This window comes from Hyla sarda, chromosome 1 (genome assembly GCF_029499605.1).
Source record: "Hyla sarda isolate aHylSar1 chromosome 1, aHylSar1.hap1, whole genome shotgun sequence".
In the NCBI taxonomy this organism is placed as follows: Eukaryota; Metazoa; Chordata; class Amphibia; order Anura; family Hylidae; genus Hyla; species Hyla sarda.
This window is the reverse complement of record NC_079189.1, coordinates 587,301,348-587,318,333: the sequence shown is the minus strand read 5'-3', so window position 1 is coordinate 587,318,333 and position 16,986 is coordinate 587,301,348. Positions and strand designations below refer to the sequence as shown.

Genomic DNA, 16,986 nt, shown 5'->3' with positions numbered 1-16,986 from the left:
GGGAGTTGTAGTTTTGCCACAGCTGGAGACACCCTGGTTGGGAAACACTGCCTTAGAGTATAAACAAGAAGGTTCCCATTCACTGACAGCATGGAGACATTTAAAAAACAATGAGGAACTGAAAGATAAAGTATATTAGAAAGTAGCAGAACTATTTTTTGTATATCGATTAAAGTTAATTTGTCAGCTGCCATTCACATTCCAAACTGCTCACACTGTTAGGACATGGCGTCTTTTATATATGTGTCTGGGCTTTCAAAACATAAAAAAATGCATTTTCAAAAGAAAAGATGTGTTTCCAAGATGAGGAAGTGCTGGGGATTAAAACACCTCCCATCCTTGGTTGATTGACAGTCAGCTGGAAGCCGAGCACTGTCTTTAAATCTCGTTCCTGTGTCGTGCGTACAAATTGTTTGCAGGTGTGGGCTTGGCTTCCAGCTAATTTATAATTAAGAAAGGAACAGGGATGGGAAGGGAAAGGAAAAGGTGTTCCAGCCATCTGTACTTCAGCAGCTTTGGAACGCCTTTGACTTTTTGCACACCAAAATAAAAGAATTTTCCTACATTATGGAAGCACAGATATATAAAAAGGTACCAAGTGTCTCCTTGTCCTAACAGCATTTAACAGTGTCAGCGGTTTGGAACGTAAATCGCAACTGACAGATTCACTTTATTACATTAAAGCAGTTGTTGGATGAAACTATGAAGTTGAGGGGGGGAAAAGGCCTCTATGATTCTCCATCCTGGACCTCCTCATCCGGGCAGCAGTAATACTCCACAAAGCAGATCTGTCCATCCTCGTTCCTGACCATGTACTGCAGCGACAGAAAGCCTCTGTTGTCTGTTCGTATAGACACCTTACAGGACAGGGCCAGGGCCTTCGTAGACGGCTTGATCAAGGAGATTTTATATCTGCAAAATAAAAGCCAATCAGCATATGCCAATAATCAATCAATATCAGTGTCTCGGAATAACCCTTTAGCCCCCTTTCCGCTGCAGTGAAGTGTCTTGCCTTCTAAGGGTCATTTTTATTTTTCCATTATCAGAGCTGTATGAGAGGCTTATTTTTGGTGGGAACAGCTGTACTTTTAATGGTGCCTTTATTTAATTTACCATATGGTTTATTGCAAAATAATAGAGATGAGCGAACTTACAGTAAATTCGATTCGTCACGAACTTCTCGGCTCGGCAGTTGATTACTTATCCTGTGTAAATTAGTTCAGCCTTCAGGTGCTCCGGTGGGCTGGAAAAGGTGGATACATTCCTAGGAAAGAGTCTCCTAGGACTGTATCCACCTTTTCCAGCCCACCGGAGCACCTGAAAGCTGAACTAATTTATGCAGGATAAGTCATCAACTGCCGAGCCGAGAAGTTTGTGACGAATCGAATTTACTGTTAGTTCGCTCATCTCTACAAAATAACAATAAATAAAAAAATTTAAAAAAAAGTTTGGTATAATGGCAAAAAAAAACTACAGTGGTCCCTCAAGTTACAATATTAATTGGTTCCAGGACGACCATTGTATGTTGAAACCATAACTCTATGGAAACCTGGTAATTGGTTCTAAAGGCTCATAATGTCATCCAAAAATAGGAAAAAGTGAGGATTAAAGAAAAATAAGTAGATAACTAATACAGATAAAGCAAATCATTACATATAAAAGTAAGAAAGATCTGCTGGGAGCTGTAATCACTGTCTATGTCAGTGTTTCCCAAGCAGGAAGCCTCCAGTTGTTGCAAAACTACAACTCCCAGCATGCCCGGACAGCCAAAGGCTGTCCGGGCATGCTGGGAGTTGTAGTTTTGCAACAGCTGTGGGCACCCTGCTTGGGAAACACTGGTCTATGTAGAGGACAGGAGCTTCTTCAGGGTCCTGTATAAAACACACAGTGTCCTAAAAAAGTAACATGGAGTCGCCCTCACCTGGTGTCCAAAGGAGCAGGTAACCCTGGTACAGGTAAAGAGTACAGAACATGTAATACCTCCTGTACTGTAGGGGGCGCTACCAGACATCAGTCAGTGCATACACTTCAGTAATACAGGTGTTTTACCAGTGAATGTCTATTCTGATTGGTCAGTTCTTTCAGGCATTGACACATTTCACAGATCTGGACTGTCTGTACATTGTATGTTGAGTCTGGTTTCAACTTAAAATGGTCCAGAAAAGACCATTGTATGTTGAAACTATTGTATGTTGAGGCCATTGTAAGTTGAGGGATCATTGTATTTTGCAAAACTTGTGAGGATTTGTGTTTACAGTAATAACTGGCCAGTACGATTATAGCAGTGCACAATATAGAGAGTTTGTTATAATTAACTACTTTATATAAAATAAAAAATTGCCTTCAATTGCCCAATTTTGAACCCTATAACTTTTCTATGTTTCCATTCACTGAGCTGTAGATTTTATTGGAAGCATTTAAGAGTAGATTTAAAAAAAAAAAAAATCACCACATTCTGGTAAAAACATTAAAAGGAGAATTCCGGCCTTATAAATCTCATCCGCTATCCAAAGGATAGACATGAATGGAGGAAGCTTGGCATGACTTCAAAAGGGGGCGTGGCCGTGATGTCACGAGATTGCGGTGAGTCCCAGTGGTGGGAACCCTGCGATCAGACATCTAATCAGGGAGAAGATGTGTAAGACCGGAATACACGTTTAATTCTGGTGTTGGGTATATTTTTTTAGTCCCGCCTCGGCCGGTGATAGGCTGAACGCACTGTCATGTGAGGAGCCGGCCCGAGCTCCTTACATGACAGTGTGCTCAGCCTATCACCGGCCGAGGTGGGACATCACTGCAGCCAGCAGTACACTAACTGCAGTGTGACGTTATGAGCCTAATAAGCAGGGAGTAGTGCCGCAGGAAAAGGATGCCGGTACCGGAGCAAAAGAGGAACGTAGAAAGGTGAGTTAAAGTTTTTTTTTTTTGTCTTTGCAGCCCGGGCACAGGGGAAGTTAAAAGTTTTGCGTCGCATTTCTCTTTTAATGTGCAGGATAAATAACCTTCTATTTTGATAGTTCGGACATTTTTAATGACACTATTAGTCTACCTAGTGAAGTCCATCTCTTGTACAATAGACAGCAATAAAAATTAACTTTAGTGTACTGCAATTTGTCTGACAATGGATGCTTTGGTCAATAGCCTCGGTGAATGCTAGGTCAGTCATTTTACCTGTTAGTCTGTGTCTGGGTGCAGTGAAATGCTTCTATCAGATCAGAATCTTTGGGATAGTCCAGGTGGGCACTTCCTGCATTCCCGAAAGTGGACAATCTATGTCACCAAGAAGCATAAACATAAGAATATGTAAAAAACCTAAAAAAGCATTATGCTATACATCAAACTACATAACATGAGAAGCCTCTTGTATAGGTAGATGACAATGGACCGCTGCAGACAGGTAGGACTAACAATGAGGACCAATAGAAGGAGCCCCCTTCTCCTGGCTTCTGTGGACAGTGATGTATAAAGAATTAAAAGGCGAGGATCAGAGTAAAATACGTCTGACACCCTTTGCTGACCCCCTGATCCTGACTCCCTGCCATGGGTTGCATTACTCCTTAGATGATTTATTTCTCTCCCTTAACCCCGTTTTTCCGTTTTTGCATTTTCATTTTTTCCTCATCACCTTTTGCACCAAAGAATACATATTATGGCTTATTTTTTTCCGCCACCAATTCTACTTTACAGTGACATTAGTAATTTTACCAAAAAATCCACGGTAAAACGGAAAAAAAATTAATTGTGGGACAAAATTGAAGAAAAAATTTAATTTTGTAACTTTTGGGGGCTTCCGTTTCTACGCAGTACATTTTTCGGTAAAAATTACACCTTATCATTATTCTGTAGGTCCCTACGGTTAAAATGATACCCTACTTATATAGGTTTGATTTTGTCGCACTTCTGAAAAAAATCATAAATACATGCAGGAAAATGTATACGTTTAAAATTCTCATCTTTTATCGCGATAGTCCCGATCAGCCCGACTGAGCTGCTGGGAAGCTTTTACTTTCGTTTTGGATGCGGCGATCAACTTTGATCGCTGCGTCTGAAGAGTTAATAGCGCGCGGTACAACGATCTGTGCTGGGCGCTATTAGCCCAGGGTCCCGGCTATCATTAGCTGCGGGGACCGACCCCGGTATGATGTGGGGTCATGGCGTGACCCCGTTTTAAATACCGAGACCGGGTGAGGGCGTACAGACAGGTAAGCTCTGCGTCCTTAAGAGGTTAAAGGGGTAATCGGGGGAACTAAACCCATAGCCCATCCTTTCCTTCTCATAAACCTATTTAATTGTCTAAATATCATTAATTAGTTATCTAAAGCAGTTCCCCCTCTTTTAGTTGTCACTTACATGCAGGGAGTGAGGAAAATACATCCTCCAGCCATCCTCTGTCTAAGTCCCTCTCTGAAAGCAGCCGCCACCTTCCCGAGAAACACATACCACATGGTTTCTGCCCTGCACTGATGAGTCATGCTCCATTTAGAGCTGAGAGGTGTGTGCATCCTTACCCAATCACACACTGAACTCTCTGCTGCTCAGAACAGAAGGGTGGGGGCTGCTCTCAGAGAGTCGGCTGGACAGCAGAGCAGAGTTGCAATGATTCCTGGGAAATGTATCTATGAGGCAAGGGAAGGGAAGGATGGCAAAAAATATCAAGAAGCCATGCATATTGGGCAGGATAATTTACAGGGAACATATCTAGGTAATGTAGTGACTTTGGTTTATTTTTATAATTATATGTATACTTCCCTGGAGTACCCCTTTAACATAATATTTTAAACCACACATGTCCTCAGGTTGTGTGCGGTATTGCAGCGTAGTTCTATTGAAATGAATGGAGCCAAGTTGTAAGACAGGACACAACCTTAGGACAGTTGTGCTGCTGTTTTTCTATTCCTGGATAACCTGTTAAAAACAGAACTAGTTTCTTCCAAAAACAGTGCCACGTCTGTCCCCAGGTTGTGTGTGGCATTGCAGCTCTGTTCCATTGAAGTGAATGGAGCCATGTTGTAATACCACAGACAACCTGGGGACAGACGTGGCACTGTTTTTGGGAGAAATTAGCTCTGTTGTTCTATTCCTGGATAACCCCTTTAAGTTTCTTTGGTGCAAGATTTTATGCAAGTCAAATAAATAAAAGATGGCAAGATAACTTTATTAAAACGTCACAAAGACAAACACAGGACACTGGATGGTTTCTGTACCTTAAGTAAGGTTTCTCAGGGGACATGGTGATCTGCAGAAAGTCGCTGCTCATGTCCAATTCTGAGAACGCCTCTCGGAGCCCTTCTGACTGCAGGATGATCTTATTGAGCACATTCGTACTGCAGAAATCAAAATCCAGGGTCTCCTCGGGTTCTTGGGTGTGAATCTTACACACAGTCACCACCCCTCCTTCTTCTAGAAATAAGGTGAGGGGGTGGCCATAGCCCTGGTAGCACATCTTTAAGGCAGTGCAAGTGGCTGCAAAATTAAGACACAGTTTAGCGTTGTATCATTTACAAACACTATGGCGAGCTAATGAGCGAGGGTCCAACAAGATGCTCTTATGGGGGAAGATATATCGAAACTTATCCAGAGTTGCCCATAGCAACCAGATTACTTCTTTCATTTTGCAGAGGCCTTATTTATACGTCCTGGTGCAGAGGTACTTCGCGCACCAGGACGTACATTTACATCCTGTGTATGACAGCGAGTATCGGAGCGGTGTTCGCATCATACACTGCAGGTCCCATCTGCTATCAGCAGCCGGGGACCCGCCGGTAATGAGAGACATCCGCAATCGCGCTGATGTCCACCATTAACCCCTCAGATGCCATGATCAGTACAGATCATGGCACCTGCAGCCGTCTCCCGGGGTCTTCTGCTCTGGTCTGAGATTGAGCAGAAGATCACCGATAATACTGATCAGTGCTATGCCCTATGCATAGCACTGAAAAGTATTAGCAATAAACTGATTGCTATAGATAGTCCCCTATGGGGACATAAAAGGTGTAGAAAAATTAAAAAACAAAAGTTAAAGTTTTTTAAAAAAAAGTGAAAAATCTCCTCCCCCAATAAAAATGAAAATTGTCCCTTTTTCTCATTTTACCCACAAAAAGTGTACAAATTATTTTCTTATAAACATATTTGGTATCGCCGCATGCGTATATGTCCGAACTATCAAAATATAATGTTAGTGATCCCGTACGGTGAACTGCGTAAACGTAAAAAAATAATTAAAAAGTAACACACAGTATCAAATTTTATTCCCCAAATTTTTTTTTATAAAAAGTGATCTAAAAGTTTTATATATGCAAATGTAGTATCGATAAAAAGTACAGATGACTGCGCAAAAAAGGAGCCCTCATACCGCCCCATTAGAGATGAGCGAATTTACAGTAAATTCGATTCGTCACGAACTTCTCGGCTCGTCAGTTGATGACTTATCCTGCATAAATGAGTTCAGATTTCAGGTGCTCCGGTGGGCTGGAAAAGGTGGATACAGTCCTAGGAGAATCTTTCCTAGGAATGTATCCACCTTTTCCAGTCCACCGGAGCACCTGAAGGCTGAACTAATTTACGCAGGAAAAGTCATCAAGTGCCGAGCCGAGAAGTTCGTGACGAATCAAATTTACTGTAAATTCGCTCATCTCTACGCCCCATATACTGAAAAATTAAAAAGTTATAAGTGGTCAAAATAGGGCGATTTTATATTACTGATATAGTACAAAAAGTACAAAAAGAGATTTTTTTTTTTTAAGCGGAACAAAAATATAACAGTATCTAGCCATGGGTATCATTTTAATCGTATTGACCCACAGAATAAAGAACACGTGTCATTTTTACCATAAAGTGTATAGTGTGAAAACGAAACCCTCCAAAATGTGCACAATTGTGGTTTTCATTTAAATTTCCTCCCTAAAAAAATAATTCTTTGGGATCGCCGTACATTTTTTGGTAAAATGAGAGGTTTCATTACAGGGTACAATTGGCCACGCAAAAAACAAGTCCTCATGTGGGTCTGTAGATGGAAATATAAAAAGAGTTATGGATTTTAGAAGGAGAGGAGGAAAAAATGAAAACACAAACATAAAACTGGCCTGGACCTTAAAAGGGGTTCTCCACCATAAGGTGATTTTAGTACGTATCTGGCAGACAGTAATGGACATGCTTAGGAAGGATCTGCGCTTGTCTTGGGGATAAATGGCTATGTTGTGAGGTTACCATAACGCTGTGGCTAGCTTTTTGTGAACTTTTATTTCCTGTTTGACTTTTCTTTCTTTGACAACAAATCCCACAATTGCATTTTCCTCCCTACCACACATCAGCCACCCCACCCATTGAAACATAAATGAGCTGCATTCCATTCAAAAGACCTGTGGTTTTCAGTCAGGGTGCCTACAGCTGTTGCATTAGTTGCTGATTGAACGCTCCACCCATTGAAGCAGACAGGCTCCTTCTGAACACCTGACTAGTGATGTCAGGTCTCGGCCGCATTGCAAGCTGGGAAAAATCTGAGACAACAGTCATTTTGTATGCTGTTAAAAATAAATATTGGAGTGAAAAATCACAGAAGAATTGTGAGAAAACCGTCACACACAGGTACAGACACTATATTATGAACTACACTAACTTTACAGCCCCTGTAGCATAGTCAAATAAAAAAAATTCCTGGAATACCCCTTTAAGGGGTTCAAAATGAAAGAAGCGATCTGATTGGTTGCTATGGGCAACTGAACGTTTCCTCTGGACAGGATTTGATAAATCTTCCACCATGGCGTCTTCACAGTCACTATGCTGAATATACTTACAGGGTACAGCGCCTGCCCCGAAAATAGTCAAACAGTCGAGAAGGACGGTCAGATTTATGCGAAACACAACAGAATCCTCCCGGATGTTGAATTCCTGAAAAATCCCGGCCTGTTATACAAAAACACGGCAAACAAGTTACACAACAGACATATTCATACACATCAGTGTGACGTCATTTGTAGAGATGAGCGAACTTACAGTAAATTCGATTCGTCACGAACTTCTCGGCTCGGCAGTTGATGACTTTTCCTGCGTAAATTAGTTCAGCCTTCAGGTGCTCCGGTGGGCTGGAAAAGATGGATACATTCCTAGGAAAGAGTCTTCTAGGACTGTATCCACCTTTTCCAGCCCACCGGAGCACCGGAAAGCTGAACTAATTTATGCAGGAAAAGTCATCAACTGCCGAGCCGAGAAGTTCGTGACGAATCGAATTTACTGTAAGTTCGCTCATCTCTAATCATTTGTAAGACTAGTAAACTGCTCAGAGATTATACTTTTTGCCTTAGCATTTATACTACCAGCTGATAACCCTTAGGACAGAGTTTCCCAACCAGGGTGCCTTCAGTTGTTGCAAAACTACAACTCCCAGCATGCCCGGACAGCCATTGGCTGTCCGGGCATGCTGGGAGTTATAGTTTTGCAACAACTGAAGGCCCCCTGGTTGGGAAACACTGCCTTATGAGAGGACTATAGGAGTTTATTCCCACTGTTGCTCCTCATCATGTCTTGCCAGAGACAAACAATTTAAAGGGGTATTCCCTTTCATATCAACTGGCTTCAGAAAGTTAAAACAGATTTGTAAATTACTCCTATTAAAAAAATCTCAATCCTACCAGTACTTATCAGCTGCTGAAGTTGACTTGTTCTTTTCTGTCTGACCACAGTGCTCTCTGCTGACACCTCTGTCTGTCTTAGGAACTGTCCAGAGCAGGAGAGGTTTGCTATGGGGATTTGCTGCTACTCTGGACAGGTGACAGCAGAGAGCAATGTTGTCAGACAGAAAAGAACAACTCAACTTCAGCAGCTGATAAGTACTGGTAGGATTAAGATTTTTTTTTTTTTGTTTTATAGAAGTTATTTACAAATTTTTTGCACAAAATACCAATCTGAAAAGTTTGAGGATTTGCTTTGGGCTGTTAGCTGTCAGGAGCAGAGGTACCTGGAGGTAAGCGGCAATGCCAAATGCACCACCTCTGGCACCTGCTACATTTGCTGGGCCACAGGCAGAGAGTAGTGTACAGGAGCAGGGACTCCTTATATTTAAGAGGAGTCCCTGTTCCTGTGCGTTCTTTTCGTGGAGCCTTGCATGATCGGCATAGGATGCCAGGAAAACTAACAGGAACAGGGACTCTGTCAGACAACAGAAGTCCCTGCTCCTGGACACTGACTGGTGAAGCATACACACTATTCTATGCCACTCAGAGGGGTTATACTGCATTACAATAACAGAGCCGATTTCTTCAAACAACTGGACCGCATTTGTCTGCAAGTTGTATGTGGTTTTGCAGCTCAGTTCCACTGAAGTGAATTAAAGGAGTACTCCGGAGCGCTGGTACTTAAAAAAAAGGTTTACCTCATCTGATAGCTCTTTCAAAGACCTTTCCAATGATACCTCATTTGTCAAATTTGGCCCAGCCATTCTCTTGTAATTGCCACCTGTAGCAGTAAGCAGCCATGTCATAAAGACTACATTTCCCATGACTCCCTGCACCAGCTTCCTGTTAGCTGCTGCTCTCTCCCCCTCCTCTCCCCCCCCCCCCCAGGAAATTATAATAAATTATAATAAAGTTCCTTCCCTCCTTCCATGTGCCCACTAGCGCAGTGTTTCCCAACTAGGGTGCCTCCAGCTGTTGCGAAACTACAACTCCCAGCATGCCCGGACAGCCGAAGGCTGTCCGGGCATGCTGGGAGTTGTAGTTTCGCAACAGCTGGAGGCACCCTAGTTGGGAAACACTGCACTAGCGGTGTCACAAGAATGCCTCCCATCGCTACCATCACCGCTAGCGGGGTTGCGCGCGCGCGGCTAACGTAGTACTGCGCAGGCGCAGCACTACGCAAATAGCGTAGGGCTAACGTAGGTAGCGATAGGAGCCTAGCGTTGGCCCTACGCTATTTGCGTAGTACTGCGCATGCGCAGAATAAATTAACTTTGGGGGAGTCCGGCACAGCCCGCAGTGACTCATGGGAGCGAGGAGTCACCGGGCTAAGATGGCGGCGGTGCAGAAGAAACAGCGGTCGAGCGTCATAGATTGAAGAAAAAGAAGCCAGCTTCCGTTAGAAGGAGAAATGCGGAAGAAGACCAGGAAAAGAGCGATATGGATAAGGTAAGTAATTTACAATGTTATATAACTTTGCTTTAGGGTTAGTTTACCATAAAAAAAAAAACTAGCATCGGAGTACTCCTTTAAGCCCAGTTGTAATACACTGCTCAAAAAAATAAAGGGAACACTACGATAACACATCCTGGATCTGAATGAATGAACTAATCGTATGAAATACTTTCGTCTTTACATAGCTGAATGCGCTGACAACAAAATCACACAAAAATTATCAATGGAAATCAAATGTAACAACCCATGGAGGTCTGGATATGGAGTCACACTCAAAATCAAAGTGGAAAACCACACTACAGGCTGATCCAACTTTATGTAATGTCCTTAATACAAGTCACAATGAGGCTCAGTAATGTGTGTGGCCTCCACGTGCCCGTATGACCTCCCTACAATGCCTGGGCATGCTCCTGATGAGGTGGAGGATGGTCTCCTGAGGGATGTCCTCCCAGACCTGGACTAAAGCATCCGCCAACTCCTGGACAGTCTGTGGTGCAACGTGGCGTTGGTGGATGGAGCGAGACATGATGTCCAAGATGTGCTCAATCGGATTCAGGTCTGGGGAACGGGCGGGCCAGTCCATAGCATCAATGCCTTCCTCTTGCAGGAACTGCTGACACACTCCAGCCACATGAGGTCTAGTATTGTCTTGCATTAGGAGGAACCCAGGGCCAACCGCACCAGCATATGGTCTCACAAGGGGTCTGAGGATCTCATCTCGGTACCTAATGGCAGTCAGGCTACCTCTGGCAAGCACATGGGGGGCTGTGCGGCCCCCCAAAGAAATGCCACCCCACACCATTACTGACGCACCGCCAAACAGGTCATGCCGGAGGATGTTGCAGGCAGCAGAACGTTCTTCACAGTGTCTCCAGACTCTGTCACGTCTGTCACATGTGCTCAGTGTGAACCTGCTTTCATCTGTGAAGAGCACAGTATGCCAGTGGCGAATTTGCCAATCTTGGTGTTCCATGGCAAATGCCAAACGTCCTGCACGGTGTTGGGCTGTAAGCACAACCCCCACCTGTGGACGTCAGGCCCTCATACCACCCTCATGGAGTCTGTTTCTGACCGTTAGAGTGGACACATGTACATTTGTGGTCTGCTGGAGGTCATTTTGCAGGGCTCTGGCGGTGCTCCTCCTTGCACAAAGGTGGAGGTAGCGGTCCTGCTGCTGGGTTGTTGCCCTCCTACGGCCTCCTCCACGTCTCCTGATGTACTGGCCTGTCTCCTGGTAGCGCCTCCATGCTCTGGACACTATGCTGACAGACACAGCAAACCTTCTTGCCACAGCTTGCATTGATGTGCCATCCTGGATGAGCTGCACTACCTGAGCCACTTGTGTGGGTTGTAGACTCCGTCTTATGCTACCCCTAGAGTGAAAGCACTGCCAGCATTCAAAAGTGACCAAAACATCAGCCAGGAAGCATAGGAACTGAGAAGTGGTCTGTGGTCACCACCTGCAGAACCACTCCTTTATTGGGGTGTCTTGCTAATTGCCTATCATTTCCACCTGTTGTCTGTTCCATTTGCACAACAGCATGTGAAATTGATTGTCAATCAGTGTTCTTCCTGAGTGGACAGTGGGATTTCACAGAAGTGTCATTGACTTGGAGTTATGTTGTGTTGTTTAAGTGTTCCCTTTATTTTTTTGGGCAGTGTACTACACCTAACCTGAGGATAGGGGAGGTACCATTGTTTAAATAAATTAGACTGGATAAGTCTATAAGAGGCACTCTAGTTTTTTTTTTTCTCCCCCCCCCCCATAACCTGCACACTCAGCATCACTAGTCGTACAGAGTCATCTGTTTTATCCCAGCACAGCTGCATTCATGAGTTTCATTACTGTAACAGAGTCATGTGATCACCAGTCCCACAGAAAATCACAACGCTTAATGTGTTAAAGGGAGTAGTAAGTCTTGGGTCAGCTAACTTCCTGTGAACTACAGGATGACATCCCATCCAGCTCTATCTGTATACTGCTGCTGATATCTCTATGGAATCTGGATATATTAGTAGTTATAATAATATATCTGTATACTGCTGCTATATCTATGGGATCAGGATATATAGCAGCTATACATCTACCCTAAGGCTGTGTTCACACATTGCATTTTATTGCTAGTTTTTGCTGTGATTTTACAGCAATTGTGCAAACCATGATAAAAACGTGTAATTTTTACATTAATGTAGAACATGTTGAATGTTTTATATAATTTAGAATATGTTGTAAAAACGTGAAAATGCAGTAAAAATTTAAAGGGGTTATCCAGGCAAAAACATTTTTATATATATCAACTGGCTCCAGAAAGTTAAACAGATTTGTAAATTACTTCTATTAAAAAAATCGTACTCCTTTCAGTACTTATGAGCTTCTAAAGTTAAGGTTGTTATTTTCTGTCTAAGTCCTCTCTGATGACACGTGTCTCGGGAACCGCCCAGTTTAGAAGCAAATCCCCATAGTAAATCTCTTCTAAACTGGGCGGTTCCCGAGACACGTGTCATCAGAGATTACTTAGACAGAAAAGAACAACCTTAACTTTAGAAGCTCATAAGTACTGAAAGGATTAAGAATTTTTTATAAAGTAATTTACAAATCTGTTTAACTTTCTGGAGCCAGTTGATATATATAAAAAAGTTTTTGCCTGGAATACCCCTTTAACGTGTGAACACATAAAACAGCTTAAGGCTGGGTTCACACTACGTTTTCTCCCATACGGGAGCGCATACGGCAGGGGGGAGCTAAAACCTCGCGCTCCCGTATGTCACCGTATGCGCTCCCGTATGTAATTCATTTCAATGAGCCGGCCGGAGTGAAACGTTCGGTCCGGTCGGCTCATTTTTGCGCCGTATGCGCTTTTACAACCGGACCTAAAACTGCGGTCAACCACGGATTTAGGTCCGGTTGTAAAAGCGCATACGGCGCAAAAATGAGCCGACCGGACCAAACGTTTCACTTCGGCCGGCTCATTGAAATGAATGACATACGGGAGCGCATACGGTGGCATACGGGAGCGCGAGGTTTTAGCTCCCCCCTGCCGTATGCGCTCCCGTATGGGACAAAACGTAGTGTGAACCCACCCTAACTGTGATTAAAGGTCAACTCACTTTAAATTAAAAAAAAAGCATAAAAACTGTGCAGTGTGAACTGACACCAACCCACTTATAAGTTATCAAGAAATCATTTCAGTATTGGATCTGCAATCAAAATGGCTGCAAACCCAATGCCTGCCACGTCAGCTAAAACAGGTAAGCCCAATGCATACAGAAGAACTACATTATTCTCTAATGATAGCCTATGCTGCACTATATAGGCAAAAAAAAGAATATGTATATATTTTCCTGGAGTAATTCTGTATCATTCATAGGCACACGGCATCCAGCCAAAGAATGCGTGTCACCAGGGGATAAAAAGCGATGCTGGGATAGCAAATGTGACCCGAGCAGCACACAATGTACAGAAGTAGTGACTCCTGTCAAAATAAGGGAGTCCCTGCTCCTATAAGAATCAGACGGCTGATTCAAGCAACTTTTTCCAAAACGACTTCCAGCAGATTTGCTCATCTCCACTCTTTAGTACACCACAGTTTTAAGAATGTTAACATGTCCCGCATTGTGGAGACTCCTACCTGGATGAAGGCGTTGGCCTGCAAGCATTTAGCATTTTCGACTGTGACTTTAAGCCCATTGCTGGTGGCAAAGCAGGCGGCGTGGTCCTTGAAGTGAATGGCCTTCAGGATGTTGGAGAGGTTGCGGACGTTGTCCAAGCTGCAAGTGAATGTGTACTGAGCATCATCCACCTCCGGCTGCGACAGAAACGACATGCTGGAGACCTGAACGGAAAACAGCGAGTTTATGATAACGATTGATTACGACAAAGAGACGGTGGAGCTCACATCAGTCCAACACCTTGTCAAAAACATTGTATATGCCTAGAGAAAAAAAAAAAGATAGCATACTCCCTGCTGCTGCTAAATCTTCTGTTTCCCTGCTTTGAGTCCTTCTCTCTCTTCTTCTAGTATAAAAGACTAGTGATGTCCAGATACCATTTTTTTAAAGACAGAGTATAAGTACCAAGTACTCACTGATACACGAGGCCCTCACTGACACTCTTAATTAACATATTCTCTTAAATTGGCACGGTCATGAAATCAAAAAATTGATATGTTGTAGTACTTAAGGGGGCGATATTGGTCGGGGGCTGGGTGTCTTCCAACACAGGGTGCCTCCAGTTGTTTCCCCACTACAACTCCTAGCATGCCCTGACAGCAAATAGATGTCAGGGCATGCTGGGAGCTGTAGTGGTGAAACAGCTGGAGGCACCCTGTCAGGAGAACTAAGTGCGGAAGTCGGTCCCCAGCATGCATCAGTGACGTGGTGCCTGCTGGGGAAGTCTGCCTGGTAGTGAGCACACTACCAGGCAGACAAAATGCCATTTTTAAGATAATAAAAAAAATAATAATAAAGGCAGGGATGGGGTTAGGGATAGATGGGCAATAGGCAGGGACAGAAAAAAAAATAAAAAAAAGAGGATGGTGGGAGCTACCCTTTAAAGGGGTACTCCGGTGGAAAATGTTGTTTTTTTTTTAATCAAATGGTGCCAGAAAGTTAAACAGATTTGTAAATTACTTCTATTAAAAAATCTTAATACTTCCAGTACTTATTAGCTGCTGAATACTACAGAGGAAACTATTTTCTTTTTGGAACACAGAGCTCTCTGCTGACATCACGAGCACAGAGATCTCTGTTGACGTCACGAGCACAGTGCTCTCTGCTGACACCCCTGTCCATTTTAAGAACTGTCCAGAGTAGGAGAAAATCCCCGTAGCAAACATATGCTGCTCAGGACAGTTCCTAAAATGGACAGAGATGTCAGCAGAGAGCACTGTGGTCATGATGTCAGCAGAGAGCTCTTTGTTCCAAAAATAAAATAATTTGTTCTGTAGTATTCAGCCGCTAATAAGTACTGGAAGGATTAATATTTTAAATAGAAGTAATTTACAAATCTGTTTAACTTTCTGGCACCAGTTGATAAAAAAAAAAAATAATAATAATAAAAAAAAAGTTTTCCACCAGGTACCCCTTTAATAGGTAGGGAATCACCCCTAAAAACCCCCAGTCAGTATGTAATCCCGCTTTTTAGGTCCCCTGTAATTTGGTAGGGAACCTCCTGTTAGGCGATTCCCACCACCACCACCAAATAAGGCCTCTCCAAAAAAAATAATTATTATAATAATAACCCACTAACTTTTCCTCCACTCCCGCGCTGAGGCCTCTCCATCCTCCGTTTATTGGTGCAGAACTTTCACCTGCCTCGCGACACAGGTCCTGCATCACACTCCGGATAACGGAGTCTTGATCACAGAATCTATGGGGTTGACAGGGGCAGTGGCCTTCCCCCCCCCCTGTTCACCAGCGGTGATCCCGCGATGCGATCGCAAGCTCCCGTCAGTTGCCTTGGCAGCAGGTGGTCAGGTGATGGCCTCCTGTCTGCCTAGTACGGGATCGGACAGGCTGCATGTCAGTGTTTTACTGACGTGTATACTGTGCTGCAGTACAGATGTACAGCTTAGTATAACATGTAAAAAGTTTTAAAAAAAAAGCTTTTTAAATCAATAAAAGTGTAAAAAAAAAAAAAAAAGACCCTTTCCCAATAAAACCCTATACTGTATTATCACCCAAACAAATCTGTACATTCGGTATTTTCATGTCCATAATGACTTAAAATAATATGATAATGGTATTTATCCCGCATGGTGAACACTGTTAAAAAAAAAAAAAAAAAATACAATTATAAAAAATAAAAATAAAATTTGGTCCAAAACGTGAAACAAAAAAAACGATTAAAAAGGTAGCATGAAATCTACCAATAAAATTGTACCAATAAAAATACAGCTTGTCCCGCAAAAAATAAGCCCTCACACAATGGCTTTGGACAAAAAAATAAAAAGTTATGGCTATCAGAACATGGGGGGGGGGAATCATTAAAAAAACATATTTTTTTCTTACTGCCTTTCTTATACATTATAGGGTAAAATAATGGGTTGCGCCAGTAACAAGTACAACTTGTCCCGCAAAATATAAGCCCTCGTACGACAAAAAAAAAATTTAAAAAAAGTGTTACGGGTCTTGGGAGGGAGGAAAGAAGAAAAAATAAAAAATAAAAAAAGAAATGTATTTTTTTATTTTAAATAAATTTTTTATTTTAAATAAAATGTATTATTTACTCTACGTGACTTTACAAGGGAGGTAACCATACGGCAGTTGTGTCGAATCTGTGTACCTCCAGCTGTTGCAAAACTACAACTCCCAGCATGCCCGGACAGCCAACGGCTGTCCGGGCATGCTGGGAGTTGTAGTTTTGCAACAGCTGGAGGCCTCTCAGCTAGAGTCACATACTTCATCCAATAACTACTCGCTGAACATTAGAACACAAAACACACGCAGGCGTTTCTGAACCCAGAAGCCGGAGCAGGAAACGCTTACCTCTATACCATGTCACACGCAAACCGCGCCACAAGCGGTCGTCTGTCACGTGACCTGAACGGACCAATGATCAGCCTGACTCAGGTCACGTGCTCAGCTAATCGAGCTAAGGGAATTGGCGTTCCAGCGAGGAACGCAGAGAAAGAAAAAAAAAAAAAGCGAGGGAGATGTGTGCGCAGTGACGTAATCACGTTCCCGCAGCGTGGCTGAAAACAAAACCTATTGTCATGGTAACAAAACTGTAGTTGGTTCAGAAGCTGTTTATATATAATCTAGGACCAGTAATGCACAAAAAACACTATTTTAACAGCAGGCCACAAGAGTACATATATGTGTGTGTATATATATATATATATATATATATATATATATATAT

At 42.9% G+C, this 16,986-nt stretch overlaps 1 protein-coding gene across 5 annotated transcripts; it reads right to left on the bottom strand.

Moving 5' to 3' along the window:
- Positions 1-27: 27 nt before the first annotated feature.
- On the bottom strand, positions 28-16,737 carry RAD1 (RAD1 checkpoint DNA exonuclease). Of its 5 annotated transcripts, none has more exons than XM_056545708.1 (6): positions 16,611-16,737; positions 13,754-13,957; positions 7,794-7,902; positions 5,205-5,463; positions 3,172-3,270; positions 28-912 (listed from the first exon to the last, which is right to left on the bottom strand). In XM_056545708.1, the coding sequence occupies exons 2-6, from the start codon at positions 13,946-13,948 to the stop codon at positions 729-731; spliced, it is 846 nt and encodes a 281-aa protein (XP_056401683.1). In that variant the 5' UTR covers positions 13,949-13,957; positions 16,611-16,737; the 3' UTR covers positions 28-728. The 5 variants fall into 5 exon arrangements, with proteins under 5 accessions (XP_056401683.1, XP_056401690.1, XP_056401672.1 ...); XM_056545715.1 differs by lacking the exon at positions 16,611-16,737 and adding an exon at positions 16,568-16,588; XM_056545697.1 differs by lacking the exon at positions 16,611-16,737 and adding an exon at positions 16,352-16,461.
- Between the last annotated feature and the right edge of the window lie 249 nt (positions 16,738-16,986).